Here is a 26,258-nt window from a genome sequence, read left to right as displayed (position 1 = left end):
CGGATCAGCCCGCATGGAGTGGTTATGGATGAAAGGAAGTTTGAGGCAGTCAGGTAATGGCCAGTCCCAACCACCATAAAGGGACTACAATGGACTACTGCCGCTTCATTAAGAACCTCAGCTCCATCGCCTCTCCTCTCAACTCTCTCCTCAAGTGTGGCCCCCGTAAGTTGGTGTGGAGTCCTGCAGCCGATGAGGCCTTCCACCTACTGAAGGGGCATTTCAACTCTGCCCCGATTCTGAAACACCCAAATCCTACGCTGCTCTTCGTGGTGGAGTTGACGCCTCAGAAGTGGGTGTGTGGGCTGTCCAGTCACAACGCCTAGGTAACCCACAAAAATGTTACTACTACAAGAGTACGTACTACTAAAAAAAACTGTCTCCTGCAGAGAGGAACTATGACGTCGGCGACCGGGAGCTCCTGGCGGTGAAGCTGGCACTAGAGGAGTGGAAACACTGGCTGGAGGGCGCCAAGGACCCATTTCTCATCCTCAAAGACCATCGGAACCTGAAGTACCACCAAAGCCGATGCCCTGTTCCGTCCACGATTCGGGACAGGTTCCTGTCCAGAGAGCGCCCATCATTCCGCCCTCCCGAATCGTTGCTCCCATACATTGGGACATAGACGTGGACATCCGCCAGGCTCTGGAGAGGGAACCAGCGCCTGCTACTATTGACCAGGGCGCACACATCCCTTGCCGCTGGACACCCAGGTATCACCTGCACCATTCGATTCATCTCCACTAAGTACTGATGGCCCATTTTGGCACAGGACGTTGCCCGCTACGCAACTCCTGCTCCATATTTTCCCAAACCAAATCTGCCTGGCACGCTCCAGCAGTGATACTCCTTGCCTTCCAGTGCCTCAGCCGCCTTGGTTGATCTCATCTGTCCTTTGATTTCATCACTGATATCCCCTCTTCAGATGATTTCACTACGATTATGGTTATTATAGACAGATTCTCTAAATCTTGCCGATTTATCCCTTTCTCTAGTCCTCATACCGCTCTCCAGGTCGCTGAGGCACTGTCGCAGCAGGTCTTCTGACACTATAGCCTATGGAAGACATTGTCTCCGACCGTGGCCCCCAATTCACGTCACGGGTATGGAAAGCCTTCATGGAGAAGCTGGGTTCACGGTCAGCCTCCCTTTCGGGTACAGGCCTCAGTCCAATGGGCAGGTGATGAGGATGACCCCGGAGCTGGGGAAGTTCCTTAGCAGTCACTGCCAGGACCAGCAGGGGGAGTGGTCCTGGTTTCTTCCCTGGGCAGATTACGTCCAGAATTCACTGCATCACACCTCCACCGGACTGACCCCCTTCCAGGGTGTCCTGGGAAATCAGCCAGCCCTGGTTCCGTGGACACCGAGGCAGACCAAAGCTCCTGCTGTGGACGAGTGGTTCAGGCGCGCAGAGGAGGTTTGGAACAATGCCCATGTGAGACTCCAGCACGTTGTCCACCGCCAGAAGGAGTAGGTGGACCGCCACCACAGTGAGGCTCCCGTGTTTCATCCTGGTGATCGCGTCTGGCTCTCCACCAGGAACCTCCCACTCCGCCTGCCCTGTAAAAAGCTGAGCTCCTGATTTGTGGGGCCGTTCAAGGTCCTCTGGAGGGTCAATGAGTTAACCTATAGATTATAGTTCCCCCACTAACTACCGGATCTCACCCTCTTTTCATGTTTCCCTCCTCAGGCCGGTGGATCCTGGTCCCCTGGCTGGTTCCTTCCCCTGCGACACCCCTCCGCCTCCCCTGGACATCGATTGGAGCCCTGCCTATGCCTTCAGATCCCTCCTGGACTCCCAACGTTGTGGGGGTCAGCTCCAGCACCTGGTTGACTGGGATGGGTACGGTCCAGAGGAGCGCTGTTGGGTCCCGGTGGACGACATCATGGATCCCAACATCATCCGGGATTTCCACCTCCGGACCAGCACGCTCCTCGCTCTTGGGGTGTTCCCCCTGGATGGCGTCGTCCTGCGGCTGGAGCTGTGCGTCAGGAGGGGGTTACTGTCATGCTTACTCCCACTCCGGCACTCGATGTCGCTGGTCTGCTGACCACTAGTCCTTGCAACCCACATTACGCACACCTGCTCCCCATAGTTATGCACTCCTGGACTTCATCAGTACCTTGATTACTCCATCTTTATTTAGTCCTCAATAGTCTCAGACTTCAGGCAGTATTGTTTTTGTTTTCATTCCCAGTATGCTTTTCCAGTTTTTTATGTCTTAATTTTCTTTGTTATTAAACTCACCAACTGCACTTACTTCATGACTCCCTGTGTCCGCGTTACAGGTTGACATGGCAAATTAATAATTGGTGTGTTGGATTCACGTCTATATCTCAACCAAGAATCAAAGTTTGAGAATAGGACTAAATCAAATCAAACTTTTTTAAAGTGCATTTGAAGTTTGATTCGATTTAGTCCTATTCTTTAACTTTGATTCTTGATTGAGAAATAGACATGAATCCAACACACCAATTATTCATTTGCCATGTCAACCTGTAACGCGGACACAGGGAGTCATGAAGTAAGTGCAGTTGGTGAGTTTAATAACAAAGAAAATGAAGTGGATGTGAATCCAACATACTAATGATTAACTTGAAGATTACCAAACTTTAATCAACCAAAGTTTGAAACCCTAGGCATATACAGTACCAGTCAAAAGTTTGGACACACCTACTCATTCAAGGGTTTTTCTTTATTTTTACTTTTCTACATTGTAGAATAATAGTGAAAACTTCAAAACTATGAAATAACACATATGTGACTCACCACCCGGATTCGGTCTTATGTAGCAAAATTTGAAATTGTGTTTTTTACAATGGAGAAAAGTAGAGACTCAGAGCTACAAAATGGTTTATCATAAACTGCATTTTTAAGGAACAATGGGAAAGTAATTATGCTTTGAAAGTTGGAGAGTTCAGAGCACACACTTGACGCTCTGGCCGATGATTTGTTTACCTATGGATAACATGAAAACAGCCTAACCAGTTCTATTATGGAATCATGTAGTAACCAAAAAAGTGTTTAACAAATAAAAATGTATTTTACATTTGAGATTCTTCAAAGCCACCCTTTGCCTTGATGACAGCTTTGCACACTCTTGGCATTCTCTCAAGCAGCTTCACCTGGAATGCTTTTCCAACAGTCTTGAAGGAATTCCCACATATGCTGAGCACTTGTTGGCTGCTTGCCTTCACTATGCAATCAAACTCATCGCAAAACCATCTCAATTGGGTTGAGGTTGGGAGATTGTGGAGGCCACATACGTTATTTCATAGTTGAAGATCTGACGTTGTTTCAAAGGTACAAATTCAGCATACTTTATACAAGGTTTGTATATGTTGAAAATTGGTTTCAATGACGACAATTCCGTGGTTCACCCTTTTTTATCAAATGCATTTTCCATGTAGATTCCACGTCACAGTAAGTTGACAAATTAGGTTGAAACAATGTTTTAAAATATATATATTTTTTTATTATTATTATTAAATTTTACCCCTCTTTCTCCCCAATTTCGTGGTATCCAATTGTTGTAGTAGCTACTATCTTGTCTCATCGCTACAACTCCCGTACGGGCTCGGGAGAGATGAAGGTTGAAAGTCATGCGTCCTCCGATACACAACCCAACCAGCCGTACTGCTTCTTAACACATCGCGCATTCAACCCGGAAGCCAGCAGCACCAATGTGTCAGAGGGTACACCGTGCACCTGGCAACCTTGGTTAGCGCGCACTGCGCCCGCCCGGCCCTTTAGATAATAAAAGGGTTATTGGCAGAACGATTTATAGGGGGTAGTAGGAAGAACCCTTATAATGGGTTCTAGGTAGAACCATTTAGAGTTTTTCTAGTGATTGATTTGCTTCTGTTAGATAACATAGAAACACATACCCACTCTCCCCACATTGTGTGTCTTTCCCAGGCCTACAGTCTGGTCCTTCACACTCCAGCTCTGGAACAGCTGCTTAAAGAGAGCCGACTCGGCCCCGTCATTCACTGTCTCCACGTTGGTGGTGGTGGAGTAGTTCTTCAGCTTAATGAACTCCTGTTCACAGAGGCAGGAGACAGTTTCAGAGTCTTCCCATCAGATACTGCAACTGGTATTTGACACACAAAACTCAACTATGGCTTATTTTTTGTTACAGTATGTACAGTATGTGTGATTTCTTGTACCCACCAAAGCTCTGGAAAAGGCAGCCTGTCTCTCGGCCTTGTTGGCTCGCTTCCCCTTCCACACAAAGATCTTCACCCCTCCCTGGTCTAGGAAGTAACAGTCCTGGAGAAAGATGAAGTCACATGAGGTAATATGTATAGCTTGGGAGCCAATTACTCTTTATAATGCCAAGATCAAATTATGTCCGACTTGTACAGTTTGCTGCTGTGCAGACTCACATCATGATTTAACAGGTCCTGAACCAGTGGCCTGGTGGCAACTTCCGTGACTTTCATCTGGCCCTCAGCATTAGACACACTGTTGGGGAAAAGATATACAGTGCATTTGGAAACTATTCATACTCCTTGACTTTTTCCACATTTTGTTACAATACAGACTTATTCTAAAATTGATTAAATCGTTTTTTCGCTCATCAATCTACACACAATACCCCATAATGACAAAACAAAAACAGTTTTTTGGACATTTTTGCAAAGGTATAAACTGAAATATCACATTTATATTAGTATTCATACCCTTTACTCAGTACTTTGTTGAAGCACCTTTGGCAGAGATTACATCCTCAAGTCTTCTTGGGTATGACACTATGAGCTTGGCACACCTGTATTTGGGAAGTTTCTCCAATTCTTCTCTGCAGATCCTCTCAAGCTCAGTCAGGTTGGAAGGGGAGCTTCTCTGCATAGCTATTTTCAGGTCTCTCCAGAGATGTTCGATCAGGTTCAAGTCCGGGCTCTGGCTGGGCCACTCAAGGACATTCAGAGACTTCTTCCGAAGCCACTCCTGCGTTGTGTGCTTAGGGACCTTGTTCTGTTGGAAGGTGAACCTTCGCCCCAGTCTGAGGTCCTGAGCACTGGAGTAGGTTTTCATCAAGGCTCTCGCTATACTTTGCTCAGTTCATCTTTCCCTCGATCCTGACTAGTCTCCCATTCCCTGCCGCTGAAAAACATCCCCACAGTATGATGCTCCCACCACCATGCCTCACCGTAGGCATGGCCAGGTTTCCTCCAGACATGACGCTCAGGCCAAAGAGTTCAATCTTGGTTTCATCAGACCAGATAATCTTGTTTCTCATGGTCTTAGAGTCCTTTAGATGCCTTTTGGCAAACTCCAAGTGGGCTGTCATGTGCCTTTTACTGAGGAGTGGCTTCCGTCTGGCCACTCTACCATAACGGCCTGATTGGTGGAGTGTTGCAGAGTTGGACGTCCTGGAAGATTCTCCCATCTTCAAAGGGGAACTCTTGAGCTCTGTCAGTGACCATCGGGTTCTTGGTCACCTCCCTGACCAGGGCCCTTTGCCCCATGATTGCTCAATTTGGCCGGGCGGCCAGCTCTAGAAAGAGTCTTGGTTGTTCCAAACTTCTTCCAATTAAGAATGATGGAGGCCACTGTGTTTTTGGGGACCTTCAATGCCGCAGACATTTTTGGTACTCTTCCCCAGATCTGTGCCTCCACACAATCCTGTCTCGGAGCTCTACGGACAATTCTTTTGACTTCATGGCTTGGTTTTTGCTCTGACATACACTGTCAACTGTGGGACTTTATGTAGACAGGTGTGTGCCTTTCCAAATCATGTCAAATCAATTGAATTTACCACAGGTGGACTCCAATCAAGTTGTAGAAACATCTAAAGGATGATTAATGGAAACAGGATGCACCTGAGTCTCATATAAAAGGGTCTGAATACTTATGCAAATAAGGTATTTCTGTTTTTAATTATTTATACATTTGCAAATATTTCTGAAAACCTGTTTTTGCTTTGTCATTATGGGGTTTTGTGTGTAGATTGATGAGGATTTTTTTTAAATTAATTTGAGAATAAGAATGTAACGTAACAAAATGTGGAGAAAGGGTCTGAATACTTTCCGAATGCACTGTATTTACTAATGAGTAAGTATGATTTAGCCTGCGTGCCAGTCATGCTATCATGCAAACATGGTTTGGCTTGAAAATTAGCAATGGAATTGGCATGAGCACAAAAACATCTGGGACTAGGCCTGTGACTATTATTTAGAAACAGTATAAAACTTTGTTAAGTTCCACTTTCTTTGTAATAAATTCCTGAAACAATTTAAACAGGCAAAAAGACAGGACATCTGGATATGGCCCTCAGCCACTCACTGGTACAGAGTAAGCTGAGCTTTCTGTTGTTGGTCCGCTGTTTCATCGGGCATTCCATTGAGAAGCTTGGAGGTCCGTTGCCCCAGGATGCTAATAAGGATCTCCATCAGTTTAGAGGAGTTCCCCTCTGTGTCCCCTTCTATCACTCCTATCTCCGCCCGACCCCCTCGCTCCCGGTCCCGAATGTCTTTAGCCAACAGCATGCCCTAAGAGTCATTGAATGTAAAATTAGAGGTGCGTGACATGGATTGATTTTCTGTGATTCAAAAACGTTAATTCTAATGTGTTTCTACTAGGGGTCTCTTCAGCCAATCTTTAGGGGAGTGAAGTGGATTTCCCTTCAACTACTCTTGATTTATTGAGCTACCAATGTGGAATTAGCTTCCTTGTGTCACTGGTAGGATGGTAGGTGCAATAAGATTACATTCCCATTGGGCACACACGGATTGAATAAACCTTGTTTCAACATCATTTGTCAACCTATTATGAAGTGGAATCTACGTGGAAAACTCAATTGGATTTGCAAAAAGTCATCAACCAGTACTGTTTTCACATCATTTCAACCAGCGCTGTAAACATTTAAATCAGGGTAAAACTTAAAAACATAAATACAATGACTTAACCTGACTAACAGGTTGCTACATCAATTTAATTTCAAAATAATCATCAGAACTACAGTGCATTCGTTAAGTATTCAGACTCCTTGACCTTTTCCACATTCTGTTACATTACAGCCTTATTCTAAAATGGATGAAATTGTTTTTCACCCTCATCACTCTACACACAGTACCCAATAATGACAATGTTTTTAGACATTTCTGCAAATGTATTAAATAAATATATATATTTATATATCACATTTACTTAAGTATTCAGACCCTTTACTCAGTACTTTGTTGAAGCACGTTTGGCAGCGTTTAAGGCCTCAAGTCTTCTTAGGTATGACGTTACAAGCTTGGCACCCCTGTACTTGGAGAGTTTCTCCCATTCTTCTCTACAGATCCTCAAGCTCTGTCAGGTTAGATGGAGAACGTCGCTGCACAGCTATTTTCAGGTCTTTGTTTGGATCAGGTTCAAGTCCGGGCTCTGGCTGGGCTACTCAAGGATATTCCAAGACTTGTCTCGACGCCACTCCTGTGTTGTCTTGGCTGTGTGCTTAGAGTCGGTGTCCTGTTGGACGGTGAATCTTCACCCCAGTCTGAGGTCTTGAGCGCTCTGGAGCAGGTTTTCATCAAGGATTCAAGGATCTCTCTGTACTTTGCTCAGTTCATCTTTCTCTCGATCCTGACTAAACTCCCAGTCCCTGCGCTGAAAAACATCCCCACAGCATGATGCTGCCACCACCATGCTTAACTGTAGGGACGGTGCCAAGTTTCCTCCAGACGTGACGCTTGGCATTCAAAAAGTTCACTCTTGCTTTCATCAGACCGGGGAATCTTGTTTCTCCTGTTCTGAGTCCTTTAAGTGCCTTTTGGCAAACTCCAAGCAGGCTGTCATGCCTTTTACTGAGAAGTCGCTTCCGTCTGGCCACTCTACTGTAAATGTCTGATTGGTGGATTGCTTTAGAGATGATTGTCCTTCTGGAAGGTTCTCCCATCTCCACAGAGGAAGTCTGGAGCTCTTTCAGAGTGACCATCGGGTTCTTAGTCTCCTCCCTGACCAATCCCCCGATTGCTCAGTTTGGCCCGGTGGCCAGCTCTAGGAAGAGTCTTGGTTGTTTCATACTTCTTCCATTTAAGAATGATGGAGGCCACTGTGTTCTTGGGCACCTTCAATGCTGCAGACGTTTTTTGGTACCATTCCCCAGATCTGTGCCTTGACACAATCCTGTCTCGGAGCTCTACGACTATTACTTCTACCTCATGGCTTGGTTTTTGCTCTGACATGCACTGTCAACTGTGGGACCTTATATGCTGTAGACGTGTGTGTCTTTCCAAATCATGTCCAATCAATTGAATTTACCACAGGTGGACTCCAATCAAGTTGTAGAAACATCTCAGGATGTTCAATGGACACAGGATGCACCTGAGCTCAATTTTGAGTCTCATAGCAAAGGGTCTGTATACTTATGTAAATAAAGAATTTCAGTTTCGTTTTTTATATACATTTGCAAGAAATTCTAAAAACCTTGTTTCGCTTTGTCATTGTGTGTAGATTGATGAGGAAAACATTGATTAAATGTCTAAGAATAAGGCTGTAACGTAACAAAATGTGGAAAAAGTCAAGGGGTTTGAATACTTTCCGAATGCACTGTATATTGCTATTTAATTTACAATGCCCTTTTACATGAAGTCCCACTAAACCTAACATCTTTACTAAACTTTGGACATGTGAGTTACCATACCCGGTTTCAGGGATGGCTAACTCTGGAAATTAATTTGGTTTCTATTGAGTTACGTATATCAGCTTCCAGTTTTCTTGCACATTATTTGTGGAACAATCTTCAAAATGTTCTTAAATTTGTATTTATATTTTGATATGTGTATTTTTTGTCATTTCTGTAATTCAGGGCTCATCTATAAAAGAGACCTTGATCTCAGTATGACTCCCTGATAAAATTAAGGTTAAATAACAAATACATGTCTGACACTTACAAAATAAATTGACAATAAGAAGCTTGTGGGAGCTGTTTTGCTAGACTTCAGTTCAGCTTTTGACATTATCGATCATTATCTTCTGCTGGAAAATGTACATGTTATGGCTTTTTATCCCCTGCTATATCGTGGATTGAGAGTTGCCTGTCTAACAGAACACAGAGGGTGTTCTTTAGTGGAAGCCTCTCCAACATAATCCAGGTGGAGTCGGGCATTCCCCAGGGCAGTTGTCTAGGCCCCTTACTAATGACCTGACACCGGCACTGAGTAAGGCCTGTGTGTCGATGTATGCTGAATACTAAACATTATACGCGTTAACTACCACAGCTCGTGAAATCACTGCCACACTTATCAAAGAACTGCAGTCAGTTTTAAAATGGGTGGCAAGTAATAAGCTAGCACTAAACATTTCAAAAACTAAAAGCATTGTATTTGGGACAAACCATTCACTAAACCCTAAACCTCAACTAAATCTTGCAATAAATAATGTGGAAATTGAGCAAGTTGAGGAGACTAAATTGCTTGGTGTAAGCCTGGATTGTAAACTGTCATGGTCAAAGCATATTGATGCAATGGTAGCTACGATGGGGAGAGAGGTCTGTCCATAATAAAGCACTGCTCTGCTTTCTTGACATTGCTATCAACAAAACAAGTCCTACAAGCCCTAGTTTTGTCGCACCTGGACTACTGCCCAGTCATATGGTCAAATGTGACAAAGAGGGACATAGGCAAATTACAGTTGGCCCAGAACAGAGCAGTACCGCTGGCCCTTAAATATACACACAGAGCTGACATCAATGACAATCTCTCATGGCTCAAAGTAGAGGAGAGATTGACTACATCACTACTTGTCTGTTCAAACGACTAGCACACAGCTCAGACACCCATGCATACCCCACAAAACATGCCACCAGGGGTCTCTTCACAGTCCCCAAGTCCAGAACAGACTCCAAGAAACTCACAGTGCTACACAGAGCCATGACTACATGGAATTCTATTCTATATCAAGTAACTCATGCAAGCAGTAAAATCTGATTTTTTAAAAACTGGTAAAACGACACCTTATGGAACAATGCCGCAGACTGTGAAGAGAGACACACACACGCTAGCACTCACACTACGCACATGTACAGTACATTGTAATATTGTTGCATGGTGGTATTATACTGTATGTAGTGGTGTAATGATGTTATATGATGTTAAGTCGTTGTATTTATGTAAAGGTTTTATTCTAATTTCAATGTTTACAGCGCTGATTGAAATGAGATGAAAATTGATGACTTTTCACTGATGACTTTTTCAAAATACAAATGTGTTTCCTACGTAGATTCCACATCACAATAGGTTGACAAATGACGTTGAAACAACATTGATTCAACTAGTGTGGGTTGACTCTACTGTTGGTGCACTCCTTGAGAACAGCATTTGCACAGATCATTACCGTACCTTGAGCCTCTCCTGTCTGTTGCTCTCTGGTCCATTCCACTGAATGATGGTCTTACCAGAGTCCAACAGAAAGACATCCCCAAGATTGAAGCTTTCCCAGCTCATCTCTACCTACAGTATGCAGGAAATTGTGCAAGATATATTACAAGTAAAATTTCAGGCATTATCAGAGGCACCTCCTGTTTTGTTCCACAGAATGACTTCCCCCTGTATGTGTTTCTCACCTCCATGGCGCTTATCCTTTTCTTCCCTTTCACATGGAGCAGTCTCTGGATGTCATAACTGTTAGTCTCTGTGTGTCTCATTCCTGACGCCACCCCACCCTTCTTATAGCTGTAAGGGCGGAGAGGTAAGTAGGCAAAACAATCAATCTCTTGCTTTTATTACAGTGCATGGACTTTTTTATATATATCAAATCAAATGTTATTTGTCACATGCACCAAATACAACAGGTACAGGCCTCATCATGAAATGCTTAGTTACAAGCCCTTAACCAACAATGCAGTTCAAGAAATAGAGCATTTGCTCTAAAATAAAATGTTTGAGATTGCACACTAATCACCATTGATAACTACACTCATTTCCCCAAACTACACCCACAGAAGAATTACCCTTAGTGAGAATACTGAACAGAGTGTAATGATGAGATTGCTCTCTCTCTCTGTAAGCCTATAAGGTTAATGTGGCTCCCTGGCTGCTCTGCAAATAGACCTACATGACCCCTTGTTTGAAGTATCCTCGGAAGGCATCAGACTCATAGTTCTGGACCTCACGGTGCTGGACAGGCCCTGATCCCAGGAACTCATCCAGCTGGATGGTGTAGACGGCGGCCGCACCCTGTTCATCCTGACTGGACTGGGAGCCGATCCAGTAGTGGATGTCATAGATCAGAGAGCTGCCCACTTTCTGGGTCTGAGACAGACAAGGGGAGATAGAGAGATTGGGGGGGAGACAAAAAGCATGGAGGGAGAGGCAGACAGACAAAAAGACAGAGATGGAAAGAGGAAACATCACATAGAGCATTGATAATCATGTAGCACAGACTCCAAAGCAAACATAATCTATAGTGCAAACACACTGATTCACTCCAGGGCATTAAGCTAAGTCATAACTCCCTAATTCAACAAATGAATGTGCTGACATGACACCCCCGATAAGTATCATGGCCCCCGGACTCACAGAGAGTAGGATGTAGCAGTCACCCTCGTAGAAATTGCCAAGGGATTTTTCAGGGACTTGCACCAGCTCCATTTTCTGGGAGGACAAAGAAATCGTTTTCACCACTGACTGTGAATACACACCCTGATCAATTTTAAATAATATACTGACTGACAGCCTCTTTACCTCGATTCGCCAGATTATAATCCCAGGATTGTGGGTTACTGCGCGGAATGTGTACTCCATGTTTCTCAGATTCAGGCAATCTCAATCTGATGTTGGAAAGAGTTCCTTGGCCCACCTCCTGGTTTTGGACCCAGGAAGGAGTAATTTGTTAACCACTTAAACAAATGAAATGATCTAAAACCGGAGGTTATTGAGATGGATATTAAAAGGACTTCAATATCCATTTCAGGATTACTGCAGGATTACTGCAGGACTAATGTATTTACATCATAAACCGGTCAGACAGCGTGTTGTCGGAAGAAGAGAAAGAAGCATTCAAAAGCACTGCATTGTTGTTGACACCCACTATTATACGTTTGATTCAGTCAATCTCACAAAGTTCACGACATACTGTATTTTACTGTTCTGATAGTCAGAGATGTGTTTGCCTCAGCCCTCTGACCATTAACTCCATCGATCCAGCCACAAAACATCCTAACTCTCTCCTTTCAAATCACATCATGAAACTCAGTGAACCACTGTCTGAAATAACAGAGGGCAGATATGATCAAGTCAAACAGTACCTTGAGTTGCGGCTGCGGAGACAGAAAACAAGCGTGTCCAGCTAGAGAGTTGCTTGCTTGTAGGAGTAACTGTCTCTGTGTGTGTCTGGATGGTTCTTCCGTTGACTCAAGGTTGGACACAGCAGTGCAACCCTCAGGAGAGAACCAGACGATTTAGGGCTGTCACTGGGGCATCAAAGCATCCTTCTCCTCTTCCTCCTCCTGGCCCTCGTCCCCTGAGAGATTTGCCTGAGTTTGCATGTTCCAGGACCTCCTATCGCTCCGTCCAATCGCTGATTAGAGAAAGGGAAAGATACACAAACCAGCAGGCAAATGAGGATAAAGCAGACACGACTCCTATTCAAAAGACCACAGGCTGAAAAGACACTTTAGTGGTAGTGGTGGTGGGACTGTGTGAGGGAGGGGGGAGTGGAGGGGGAGAGAAAGAAAGGGAGGGAGGTGGAGTAGTTAAAACCCTCCCTTTGCCAGGAAATGGATCTGGCTGTATTGGAAGGAAGCCACAGAGCTATGGATTTTTAGTTAAATTATGTACTGCACAGAGGGTGGACCACTGATGCTTTAATGCAGTTGCTGCCTATAATATTCATGCATTAGAAGGTCCTAACAGCCACCCCAAGTAGAGGCCTATACTGTAGGAGAGAATCTCACGAGGCCACATTGCTATGTGACATTCACTCTACATTGATTATGTTTCGAATGGTGTTATTGATTTTCAACATCAGAATGCTCTCACTGGATGTCCTTACTGACAAATCTAGCTGCAGTGTAAAAGTACCTTTCCATGAAATCTGATGATTCATGCCAGACATACGGAAGCAGTCTGAAAGGTTTATTCAAGAACTCAACCTTGTTGGACGCATCACACAAATACTGGGGGGCCCTTACCAGCCTGAGAAGTTTGACAGGCAAATGAAGTGTACACAATGCTAAGGATATCACACACCCATATATTTTGGACACGGTGTCAGTCACAGTTTGCTACCTCACCGTTAATGCAAACAATTTCAGAGGAACATGAAGAACTACAGCAGTGGTCTGTTGTGTTCTCAGGGAAAACCCTACAGAATGGAAATGATGCCACCCAGGCAAGATTAGTGAAATGTGAAAGGATTTGTTAACCCCCAGGGAAGGAGCCACATCTACTCATGCTGACCTCTGTGATTGGTTGGATGTGATCAGAATGATCCAATCTCAGTACGCCCCATCTCTGCCCTGGCTATTTCCCAAATCTAGTTTGGGGTGCTTACTCTGAATTTGACTTTCTGATTCTACAATATTGTTTGTGGAATGCAAATCTCTTTGTGATTGGGCATTGAGGTTTGGGTATGTTTGTTTGGTGTGTGTAGCAAGGTGAATGAATGTGTTACTGCTCTCTGGAAATGCGGACAGATATACACCACAGTAGACAAACTCACTATAATCAATTTTTTTATTCCATCTTTGAAAAACAATTTTCAGAATTGCTAGTTTAACAAAAAAGCCCCCAAAAATATAATGCAGGAATCTTACGTTAAAGTTTTCAGAAAATAGCTGTACAAAACATATTTTCAAGAGTAATAGTTCCCACTGGGCACATACTGGTTGAATCGTTGTTTCCACGTCATTTCAACATAATTACATTGAACCAATGTGGAATTGATGTCTGTGCCCACTGGGTTGATCGTTTTAGCAATATACTGTATGTATTTCAGTATCTCCTTCTGCATAGTTTCTGTGTAAGATCAGCAGTTTGTTCATGGTACACAAATCCTGACCCAACCACACAATCAACCCATTAAAGAATCCAGTTAACAAAAAAAATCTAAAATGGGAAAATAATTTGATCCAAACAGAACTTACTTGCTGAAAATTTTCCCATCAATTATCAGAAAATACTATATTGGTCACCATGACAATCTATTCAATAGATTGATCAATAGACATACAGGCATCAATAGATTGTACCCTCTGAATCATACCTTATTTTGTTCTGATCGTTGGTTGGCATCTAAGAAGCCGCACAGTAAGTAAACCAACTGAACACTTAAAATAAAGAGATTGCAGAAAGATCTCCATATATGTTAGAAATGACAAAATAATCCAAATAGGAATAATCCATGTCCAAAACAAGAGAACACAAAGCTTTTTAGGGCTATATTTCAATCCATTATTTGCTTATAATATTTCATGTAAAAAAGAAAAGAATTACCAAGTACCAATAATTATTTTTTATTTATTTTTACAATTGGACTTTTTAGGACAAACTAATTTCAAGGACATAACACTCTGGTTCTTTACTTTATTTCTCTCCAGGTCTTTGAGAAAATAAAATGTATATGTGGAAGATAAAATCAATAGTATGATCTCAATTATAATTGCATCATTCCGATGCATAGAAACAAAGGGATCATGAAATCTTGTATTTCTCACTTAAGAGTAAACAATATTTGAATCAAACACAGGACATTTTTAAAGTCGCATTTGTTGAGGGCCATAGCATGCATTTCATAGACGTTACATATTACCTCACAATCATAGACGATAAACTTTCTCCTGAAACCATGATCCATAACATGACTGTAATTAACGTTTGACATGTCACCTCTGATTTGAATGCCAATATCTTTCACTACATTTAGTAATTTCATGTCAGTAGACATTTTGACTGAATATACCAGGTATCATGTAGGCCTCTTTTACCGATTCACCATTACTGACAGTGAAGTGCTGCATGTTTAATGCAACAATACTGGTTCTTTCGACTAGAAGAAGGGAAACTGGCGCAAGAATGCTTTAATTTGTAGTGAAGTTGAAGTTGTAGTGTGAATATTTGGTGCCCACACCCCTCCCCTTCTACAACCCACCTCCACAAAATAAAAGTGTTGAGCTTTGGTAAATACTGATGTCTATGACCCCACTTTACCTTTCGTGTTTCAGACATAACAATAACACAGTCAGGTCACACCTTGTGCACCCTCCACCAAATCCCACCACCAGAAGACAAAACTTAACATCCTATCCAACTGACAAAAGAAGAGGATTCTTGTGCGTCCCAAAAGGTAATCTATTCCCTATATAGTGCACTGCCTAGCGGTTAGAGCGTTGGACCAGTCACTGAAAGGCTGTTGGTTCGAATACCCGAGCTGGCAATGTGAGAAATTTGTCGATGTGCCTTTGAGCAGGGCACTTAACCCTAATTTGCTCCAGGAGCACCGTAATACTATGGCTGACCTTGTAAAACAACACATTTCACTGTACCTATCCAGTGTATGTGACAATAAAACCGTTTTTAGTTTTTACTTTTAACCAGAGCCCATAGTTCTGGTCAAAAGTAGTGCACTATATACGGAATAGAGTGCCATTTGCAATGCAGCCAGGGATTAACACGCTTATAAATATCTACAGAACACATGACAAACATGCAGTAGATACATTTCTCTGACGGTGTGGATGTGGGGTCCACAACATTACAACACACTGCCCTTTCTTTGAATCCCAATGAAACAGTGGAGTAGCATCACGTGGCAAAGAGCGATTTGTGGATTACTCAATTTCCGAACAACACTAGACAGGTTATCAGTTGTAAAATTCTAAAATGAAAAATGGGGATGATGGAGACCCTTGATGTTTTATTCTAAAGCTTTCAACGCAGAAAGAAACCATAGGCACTTCATAGAGTGTAATAGTACAAGGCGGTGTTTTATCTTGTGAATAAAACAACCACAAAACAAATCTCTTTGGGATACAGTGACTAGTCAGGATTGGGCATGCCTGTGTGTGCTTACAGTTACAATTTGAGCAATAGAACATATCTTGCTAAATCAATCCATATTTTGCCACCACAAAACCACTGCCGCCCCACAATGTGTACAAAACCTTAGATATGTCAGTGTGAGTACTGTCAAACCTCTGGAACAGGCAATAACGCAAAGAAAATTTGTAAAACACATACTTTTACTTCTCAGCAGTGTCGTTTTTTTTTTTTTACAAACCAAAATATCTTACTTTAAATAGGATACATTTTAAAATAGTAAAAGTTGAGTGGAAATGACTTGGCAAACTATGGATAAAGGGCAACCGGTAGGGGGTAAACTAGTGTGCATTGTGTTCACCCTTAGCAGCCTACTTATCACAAGTCCCTCACGCGACCCAAATATGGCACCCAGAAGGCTTGACACAAAATGTAACAAAAAGGCCTCGGTTTAACCAATATGGCATCCTTAGCAGACTATACACCAGCAGAGAATCACTCCAAATTTGCTACCGAACTTTAAAGTCTAAATTAGTCTGTTCATTTAAAGGGCATTTTTTAAAGGGGGCGCCAAAAATGTAGGGAAACCAGTTCAAGTGTCCTGTACCTGATGCATCTCAGGGTGAATCTGCATAAAGAGGCAGGGTTTATGTTACAGCCCTGCCTTTACACGATGGTGTGACCCTTGGTTTGTAATGGTCCCTATTGGCCGGGGATTAGGTTATCGTCAGCTAATGAGAATGGAGGATTTCATGTAAATACAACATACAGAGGCTGTTAACGTATGGCTGTTCTTCCTCAACATCCAAGACATTACAAAAGTCATCTACACTTCTTACCATATCAAACATTTAAAAGACATCTCAAAAATGTATAGAAAAACCTAACAATTGAAAAAGAACCATTTTCTGGAAAGAACGCAATTTTTTCTTACTTCAAAAACAAAACCAAAACAGAATTAATATATTTTTCTTTTCAGAAGGCACAAAGATGGAGATCCTTTGCTCCCCATGTAAGGTCTGCTCAAATGAGGTCATGTCATGCACTGTAATGTCATGTCATGCTGGCCTTGGATCAGAAAGACCACTGGGTTTATCTTTTACATTTAATTTCCTGAAGGACTCAATCCATTCAGGAGAAACTTCCTTAAAAAACGCCTTTATACAGGCCGTTGTACTACGAAATGGAAATTAAAATCACTATGTGGTTTTTGTAGTTTCCTTGCAATGCTTTAGAGTCCCCCTTCAAAGTGTTTGTACAGAGATTGTTGTCGAAGCAGAGATGTTGTGTGTACAGTCAATTGTTTTGTGTCGCAATTAGTGCTATGAAATCTAAGTCTCGTTTTTGGAGAAACAAAGATCTGGCCAGTCAGTTTAAATGATTTGAGTACTAGTATGTGTTTGAGTACATTTAAAATGAGAAAAGAGTGAGCCACTTTGCATTGTGTTTGTTGGATTTTTTCCAGAACAGCAGTTTTGCAGCACCAGCTAACATACTGAGGGGAAAATAGTAGGAACAGTGGACAGCCGTCCAGACACAAAGTTCAGGGGCCAAACAAACACACTACTGAGTGTGTCTAGGATACTAACACCGCACACAGTGTGTGTATGTAAGTAAGGTTTGGTCTTTTTCCGTCGGTTGATGGGTGTGGTCTGGCTGGGAGGGGGAGATTCTGGCTTATAAGAGGGGGTGTGTCGTGTCAGGGGGCCCGTAGCTGCTGCAGTTTGGCGTAGACGTCTTCCGCCTCACTCAGCTCTTCAAAGACAGGCAGGAGGCTCAGCAGCTCTGTGTCCTCCAGGTCGTCAAACCAGGACACCACAGGCACCTGAGGGGACACACATAGATTAAAACATTTTACATTTTAGAGAAATTAGGCTATTAATTAAGGAAATAAACTTTTCACTGCAGTTGGGAAATGTTGATTTCCACAGTTTAAAACACACATTCAGAAAAAAAACCCAGGAATGTTGGCATCAAATAGCTTCTTGCTTAAACCAGGAAGATCACCTCAGTGATTCTACATTGGGACAGGCCTGGAAGGCCATTGGTGAGACAGTAAAGCTCAGGCTGGACAGCAGCACTCACAGCATTCTCAGGGTGGAAGATGTAGGAGGCGGGGGAGTTGTCCAGGATGAGGGTCTTGTTGAGCTGGCGGCCCAGGCGGCTCAGGTCCTTGACGTAGCAGCCCTGATGGAACACACAGGACTCCCGAAAGAGACGCGTCCGGAACACACCACACTGATCTAGAAGGTCGGTCACTGGGTCTGCATACTGCAAGAGAGACGGGAGGGAGGAGATGGAGAGAAAAAGATAGAAACAGAAAGGTAGCGAGGGCCAGGAAGGGAGTAGGACAGAGAGTAGGATGTCTGGGGAGTGGTATGTTGGGTGGTACAGATGAGTTGAAGGGATACTTCGGGATTTTGGCAATGATGCCATTTATCTACTTCGCCAGAGTTGGATGAACTCGTGGATACCATTTTTATGTCTCTGCGGCGGTTTGAAGTTAATTGCTAACTAGCACAAGCGCAATTTCTAACTAGCATTGGCTAGCAACATTACCTCTAACTTCCTTCATACTGGACAGAGACATAAAAATGTTATCCACAAGTTCATCCAACTCTGGGGAAGTAGATAAAGGGCCTCATTGCCAAAAACCCGAAGTATCCCTTTAACAATGCTGGAATTGCTACGTTTTCAAGAGGCATATCTCATCACCACCAGGTGGAGCAAATGGTATAAGTACCAGTTAATTTTCCAAAACAGTAAAAGCAATGTTACCTTTGCAAGACTTGCAGTGAAGAGAACACACTCAAACAGCTCTCCCATCCTTTGGAGGAACTCGTCGACATGTGGCCTCTTCAGGACGAAAACCTGGGACACATCACAGCACGGTTATAAGCATCTGGCTAGGAGAATCAAGTACAGCTATCCAGCAGCGACCATCTATGAACACTAGTCTATGGACTAACTGATTGGAGCAACTTCACACAACTCCAGTCCGCAAGGACCACAGTATCTATTGATCTGCAATCTGATCAAAGTTATTCACTGGCTACAGAGTTGACTCACCTGGCTTAAAAAGCTTAACGTGTTGGCAAATTGAAAAGGCAATGGTGAAAAGAAAACAGAGGCTAGTAAGCATAAGTGGATCCATCTTTCATACATTCAACAACCTGGTTCAACATTTCAGAAAATAAAAGAAAGCCAACATATAAAACACAACTGAAAAGGAAGGTTAAAAAAGGGTTAAACATTTACTGAATACAATGGAGGCCTGCCTCCCTGTTTGGTCTGCCTGCTTTTTCCTACTCATTCCGTCTGTGGGTCAGGGAATGTGTCCAAGCGTCTGTCGGTGTGGTCGTTCCAGAGGGTGTGTTTTGAAGTTGGCAGCCGCCTCCTGAAACAAGTAATCGAGCATAGGCCGTGCTGGCGGGAACCAGCCTATCCTGGATTACTTGAATCAGGCCGAAGCCAGAGAGCTTTGGCGAGTGTCCCACGGCGAGGAGGCCATTATGGGGTGAGGGAGCCCTCGCTGACCCCTGGCTTAACTGTACTATACAGCTTTAACATTTTTACAATTGATACATATGTAGCTATGACTTCTACAATAACTACGAAGTAAATCCATCTTGATCATGGTAAATAACATATTTATACAACAAATGTTCCTTTTGATTTCAAATTTGATTTAATGTATTAACGTTAAATGTGTTCAATTTCCGAAGCAGTTGTATTTCTCTAATGGGCTGCAATAGCTAAACATAAACACAGGGAGGCTGATTATTTGAATTTGTCTGATGGAACACATACAGTATATACACACAATACATGTGTGTTGATCTGAATGCCATAGGCATTGTAAGTTACCTGGTGTGTTGTTCCTTCAATCTCCACAGGTACAATGAAGTCAGCATTACTGATGGGCTACAGGATCAGAAAAGGACAACCATTCACCATCATCAGTTTTCAAATCCAATAAAACCAGTTGCAGTGACACTCAAAAGAAAAAAAGTATACATTAACCACAAAAATTAGATATTCTGTAATCTTGCGTGCGCAGGTTCTGAGTGTAGACTGAGAGAATCTGCCAGGACTGAATGAGATGCGTGAGATCTGAGCAGATTCCCCTTGAGTGCTTTGTGTGTGCACCCACACCACCCGGGAGAGGAGGGGCTTTGACTAAGAGTTTCCTTTTGTGAGGGTGGAGACTTCATTTTTGTCAGAACTCTTAATTTCTAACAAGTAAACCACAAAAGTTGAATTACACAGATGACCAACTAACACAATATTTTAATTACTGGCTAACAGAGATGATATAGTCATATAAAACACATTTAAAATCATAGTCAAGTTTTAAATGAGGAAAAAAACAAACCACTCCTCCCCACCAAAAGCAGTTGAAATCATGCCCTATCAAGAGAAACATGTAAACTAAGGGGGATATGTACAACAGTGGTCTGTTTGCCAGTGACCAATGTTTTGTTGATGAATGTGTTTACAGCATCATCATCTCCTCTTTCACTCTCCCAGCCAGTGTAATGAGCTACTTGATCCAGCTAACAGCTGTCCATTACTACATATGACACACAGACTAATAGGGGGATCTACAAGTGAGACGACCACAAACAAGAGTACTAAATCAAATGATTACATTTTAGTCATTTAGCAAGACACTCTTATACAGAGCAACTTACAGTAGTGAGTAGGGATGCACGATATATTGGTGAACATATCGGAAATCGGACAATAATAGCCAAAAATGCCGATGTAAAAAACCTATGTCAAAGCCACCGTGCAAACCTATATAACGTAGGTACATGACGTTATACTGCAACGTCAAATTTTGCGCTCCACGTGCAACACAGCATTCCTAACCTAGCACACAGAATGTCTGCTGTGTGGATCGAGCAGTCAACAAGTCGAGCAGTCATTTGAAAGAGTAAGAACATTTCAGCGAGACAACTCAAAGGTGAAATCCATTAAAGCCAAGATAATGATAATAATCAACCGTTTTCTGTCAAGGGTGATGTTGGCTTTCGCCGACTGGTCGAGCACGGGTACACACTACCAAGTGTGCTATTTTTTAGATGTTGCCCTACTGGAGTTACACAGTAATAGCGTCATTATTAGCTTCACGACATACACACTATGGAACGTCATTTGGGTCTTTGCGTGTCAAAATAGATACCGTTCTCTGCACTGTCTAAGCTGTACAAAAACAGTATACAAACGAGCAAACAAGGACACGAACGATGTCTACAAACAAGGACACGAATGATGTGTTTACAATACTGAGTTGGTAATAAAGCATAATTTGTTCCAAAGCAACTTATAGGGTGGCTAGCTTTAGCTTGGTACCTAGCTAGCACCAATACAACCAGCCTGAAAACAATGACCAGCAGAAGCTGCAGTCATTTTTATTATTCTTAGCAATGATTTAGGAAACCTTATGAGTAAGTTTTAGCAAGGTTGCCACTTGTTGTTTGCCTATTGAAATCGAACTTCAGTTCATGAAAATGATCGCTAGCCAGCTACTGAACCTCTCTGCGCACCGAACCTGTTAGCGGGATTAAATACGACAACATACGGTGATCGCTACATAAATAGTCATACATGTTTCGAAAGCCTAGAATCTTGCTAATCCAACTGCGTTGTCAGATTTAAAAAAGGATTTACTGCAAAAGAATACGATGCGATTATCTGAGGATAGAGCCCCATAAAAAAACTATTTCAACCAGCACAGGCGTAACAAAATCACAAATTGCAATAAAATAAATTGTTTACCTTTGACGATCTTCCTCTGTTTGCAATCCCAATGCTCATTGTTACACAATGAATGGTCTTTTGTTTGATAAAAATCCATTTTTATAGCCTAACACGAAACATTTTGTTAACCGCTTGTGTTGTGAATTCCGTCTCATTCAATTTTCGATGACACATTCGATGTAAATACACACACTAAACGTGACTTTTCCAGTCATGTTCGGTTTCATTGCAATCAACTGGTTTGTTTGTAACACAACCAAACTTGATGGTTTCTTTCAGTCAATATGTCCCGCTAAAGGACCTGATTTGAAGACAACAAGTAATGACATCATTGTGCACCAATGATACGACCGCTGTTTCGTTGATTGACTGTATTTTAACCCAATGACCACTGATCATCTTGAAATCTAGCTGGGTAGATAGCCAATGAGCTGAGGTAAACGGCAATATGTAATGGTTATGTGTTGGAATACCAACCCATGTAGTAAACTCCGGCGTAAAGAGGATCATTCGCCATTGAAGATTCATACTGGAAGGAGCGCATGTTACGCACAGCACTTTTTTGGTAAAGCGCATCTTCAGCTGTTTATATATCAATCAGTATGGCGACTAAGTCAGGGAAAGCTAAATCCAAGTCTAGATATACAGATGTACACACAATTTTAGAAGAAATTGATTGGGAAAGTGAGACAGAATATTTTTTGAACGGAGAGGACATCGTTTTGGACTGGTAAGTTCTTCTCATACTAATGCCGTTGTTTGAAATTAATAATATAAAATATTATTTGCGATTTTTAAAGTACATGTTAGCTATACATTGTGGGTGAGGGTATGTTTGTATGTATGTTTATGACCCATAGCCTATATTTGGGTGTGTATATATACATATTGTGGATGAGAGGGAGCATGGCTGAGATGCGTGTGTCTGCTGCTCCACCCCACCCCACCCCCACATGAAATAGCCTATTTGAGACTGTTGAGGGGAGGGCAGGCCCACAACAATGGCCAAAGTGAAATGGAGACAGTAGATACAGCTGGTCTGTTGTAGTATAATAAAGACAGTAGATCTAGCTGAAATGTCATAATATAAAATAGACAGTAGATCTAGCTGGTCTGCCATAATATAAATGAGACAGTAGATCGAGCAGGTCTATGTCACGCCCTGGCCTTAGTTATCTTTGTTTTCTTTATTATTTTGGTTAGGTCAGGGTGTGACATGGGGGATTTATGTGCTTTGTCTTGTCTAGGGTTTTTTGTATGTTTATGGGGCTGTTTCCTGTCTTTGTGTTTTATGCACCAGTTAGGACTGTTACGGTTTTCACGTTTATTGATTTGTAGTTTGTTCATGTTTGAGTTTTCTTATTAAAAAACCATGAACTATAACCACGCTGCGTTTTGGTCCGCCTCTCCTTCCCAGGAAGAAAGCCGTGACAGTCTATAATAATATATTCAACCTTATGTTCCCTGTACTCTATATATACAGTGCCTTGCGAAAGTATTCGGCCCCCTTGAACTTTGCGACCTTTTGCCACATTTCAGGCTTCAAACATAAAGATATAAAACTGTATTTTTTTGTGAAGAATCAACAACAAGTGGGACACAATCATGAAGTGGAACGACATTTATTGGATATTTCAAACTTTAACAAATCAAAAACTGAAAAATTGGGCGTGCAAAATTATTCAGCCCCCTTAAATTAATACTTTGTAGCGCCACTTTTTGCTGCGATTACAGCTGTAAGTCGCTTGGGGTATGTCTCTATCAGTTTTGCACATCGAGAGACTGACATTTTTTCCCATTACTCCTTGCAAAACAGCTCGAGCTCAGTGAGGTTGGATGGAGAGCATTTGTGAACAGCAGTTTTCAGTCCTTTCCACAGATTCTCGATTGGATTCAGGTCTGGACTTTGACTTGGACATTCTAACACCTGGATATGTTTATTTTTGAACCATTCATTGTAGATTTTGCTTTATGTTTTGGATCATTGTCTTGTTGGAAGACAAATCTCCGTCCTAGTCTCAGGTCTTTTGCAGACTCCATCAGGTTTTCTTCCAGAATGGTCCTGTATATGGCTCCATCCATCTTCCCATCAATTCTAACCATCTTCCCTGTCCCTGCTGAAGAAAAGCAGGCCCAAACCATGATGCTGCCACCACCATGTTTGACAGTGGGGATGGTGTGTTCAGGGTGATGAGCTGTGTTGCTTTTACGCCAAACATAACGTTTTGCATTGTTGCCAAAAAGTTCAATCTGACCAGAGCACCTTCTTCCACATGTTTGGTGTGTCTCCCAGGTGGCTTGTGGCAAACCTTAAACAACACTTTTTATGGATATCTTTAAGAAATGGCTTTCTTCTTGCCACTCTTCCATAAAGGCCAGATTTGTGCAATATACGACTGATTGTTGTCCTATGGACAGAGTCTCCCACCTCAGCTGTAGATCTCTGCAGTTCATCCAGAGTGATCATGGGCCTCTTGGCTGCATCTCTGATCAGTCTTCTCCTTGTATGAGCTGAAAGTTTAGAGGGACGGCCAGGTCTTGGTAGATTTGCAGTGGTCTGATACTCCTTCCATTTCAATATTATCGCTTGCACAGTGCTCCTTGGGATGTTTAAAGCTTGGGAAATCTCGTTATATCCAAATCCGGCTTTAAACTTCTTCACAACAGTATCTCGGACCTGCCTGGTGTGTTCCTTGTTCTTCATGATGCTCTCTGCGCTTTTAATGGACCTCTGAGACTATCACAGTGCAGGTGCATTTATACGGAGACTTGATTACACACAGGTGGATTGTATTTATCATCATTAGTCATTTAGGTCAACATTGGATCATTCAGAGATCCTCACTGAACTTCTGGAGAGAGTTTGCTGCACCGAAAGTAAAGGGGCCGAATAATTTTGCACGCCCAATTTTTCAGTTTTTGATTTGTTAAAAAAGTTTGAAATATCCAATAAATGTCGTTCCACTTCATGATTGTGTCCAACTTGTTGTTGATTCTTCACAAAAAAATACAGTTTTATATCATTATGTTTGAAGCCTGAAATGTGGCAAAAGGTCGCAAAGTTCAAGGGGGCCGAATACTTTTGCAAGGCACTGTATATCTGTTTATTATACCTGTTGATACAGGGCTCATATGTGAAACTATTCTTACTGAACATTTTCTTTCACAGTGACACTAACTCCGAATGGGAGCCCCCTGTGCCAAGGTGTACATCCCCCACTGAAGCAGGTTCATCCAGCTCCTGCCAGAAGTGGTGTTCATCTGCCCAAATGTATTTCTGCAGGCATGGATGTGCCTCAGGGCCAAAAGGGCACAGCATGGAGGCGTCGCTGTGTTCTTTGCAAAATGAAGTCCCCCATCACCTGCACCAGATGCTTGGTGACCCTCTGCTTTACAGCAGAAAGAGACTGCTATGGCACCTGGCATCAGCAGCACAATATTGTGTAGAGGACTGAGGGTTTTCCAAATATTGAAAGTGTTATTTTGTAAATGTATATATTTTTTTCCCATTTTTTCTCTCCATTTTTTTGGGGGGGTGTTAGAATACCATTTTGGTATTTTGTATATAGTTATTCCATTCAAAATGTATAACTTCACCAATTTGGCCACTTGGGTACATTTGGGCTACTTGTGTGGGACACCTGGGTGACTTCATGATAAATGTCATGTAGCACATTCATTTTGGAAGTTATCATTCTGAAACTATGCAAAAGTACTGTTGCCCTCTTATGTTTTTCACTGAAATTATCATCCCCATCATCCTATCTGAATGTTTGTTTTGTCTTGTTCATTTTAAAGATGATGATACGACAATAAAAATTAAAAAACATATGTTTTTTCATTGTATTATCTAAACCAGATCTATTGTGTTATATTCTCCTACATTCAATTCACATTTACATAAACGTCAGAGTGTTTTCTTTCAAATGAAACCAAGAATATGCATATCCTTGGTTCTGGGCCTGAGCTACAGGCAGTTAGATTTGGCTATGTCTTCAGGCGGAAATTGAAAAAAGTAGGGGGTAGCTGTAAGAGGTTTTAAGAACAATCATTTTTTACAATGACGGCCCGGACTACGCTAGGCCAATTGTGAGCCGACTCCCAATCACGGCCGGATTTTAAAATTTAATTTAACCGCTATTTTAACTAGGCAAGTCGGTTAAGAACTAATTCTTATTTACAGTGGGTTAATTGCTTTGTTCAGGGACAGAATGACAGTTTTGTACCTTGTCAGCTCTGGGATTCGATCTAACAACCTTTTGGATACTGGCCCAACGCTCTAACCACTAGGCCACCAGTCGGGAGTAAAAAAAACAATAACAAAGAGCTTTCCCCCACCCGTTTAGGTAAACAAATTAGGGATGATGCTGGAGAAATGCAACCACTCAAATTCGTAAACAGTTATGGATGCAAGAACGTACCATGTGATACAGCCGAGGGACTGTAGTGACGCCTCTTGCACTGAGATGCAGTGCCTTAGACCGCTGCGTCCATGTGTGTGTTAACTATTTAACTGTACTAGAACG

General features: G+C 42.3%; 2 protein-coding genes across 2 annotated transcripts in view; both read right to left on the bottom strand.

The window, feature by feature from the left end:
- The window catches only part of LOC135539859 (advillin-like), a 36,351-nt gene extending 23,942 nt beyond the window's left edge, over nucleotides 1-12,409 (bottom strand). Inside the window, exons 1-10 of the mRNA XM_064966042.1 lie at nucleotides 12,237-12,409; nucleotides 11,674-11,791; nucleotides 11,509-11,583; nucleotides 11,045-11,241; nucleotides 10,554-10,662; nucleotides 10,330-10,440; nucleotides 6,290-6,495; nucleotides 4,390-4,468; nucleotides 4,175-4,273; nucleotides 3,889-4,042 (exon numbers count right to left, since the gene is read on the bottom strand). Of these exons, the coding sequence (XP_064822114.1) occupies nucleotides 3,889-4,042; nucleotides 4,175-4,273; nucleotides 4,390-4,468; nucleotides 6,290-6,495; nucleotides 10,330-10,440; nucleotides 10,554-10,662; nucleotides 11,045-11,241; nucleotides 11,509-11,583; nucleotides 11,674-11,733 (1,090 nt within the window). The 5' untranslated portion in view covers nucleotides 11,734-11,791; nucleotides 12,237-12,409. The remainder of the gene's footprint in view (nucleotides 1-3,888; nucleotides 4,043-4,174; nucleotides 4,274-4,389; nucleotides 4,469-6,289; nucleotides 6,496-10,329; nucleotides 10,441-10,553; nucleotides 10,663-11,044; nucleotides 11,242-11,508; nucleotides 11,584-11,673; nucleotides 11,792-12,236) is intronic.
- Nucleotides 12,410-13,647: 1,238 nt separating this feature from the next.
- LOC135539857 (carboxy-terminal domain RNA polymerase II polypeptide A small phosphatase 2-like) overlaps nucleotides 13,648-26,258 on the bottom strand; it is a 33,752-nt gene continuing 21,141 nt past the window's right edge. Inside the window, exons 4-7 of the mRNA XM_064966041.1 lie at nucleotides 19,834-19,890; nucleotides 18,745-18,837; nucleotides 18,052-18,237; nucleotides 13,648-17,791 (exon numbers count right to left, since the gene is read on the bottom strand). Of these exons, the coding sequence (XP_064822113.1) occupies nucleotides 17,666-17,791; nucleotides 18,052-18,237; nucleotides 18,745-18,837; nucleotides 19,834-19,890 (462 nt within the window). The 3' untranslated portion in view covers nucleotides 13,648-17,665. The remainder of the gene's footprint in view (nucleotides 17,792-18,051; nucleotides 18,238-18,744; nucleotides 18,838-19,833; nucleotides 19,891-26,258) is intronic.

Source organism: Oncorhynchus masou, chromosome 5 (genome assembly GCF_036934945.1).
Source record: "Oncorhynchus masou masou isolate Uvic2021 chromosome 5, UVic_Omas_1.1, whole genome shotgun sequence".
In the NCBI taxonomy this organism is placed as follows: Eukaryota; Metazoa; Chordata; class Actinopteri; order Salmoniformes; family Salmonidae; genus Oncorhynchus; species Oncorhynchus masou.
This window is presented reverse-complemented; position numbering and strand designations above follow the sequence as displayed.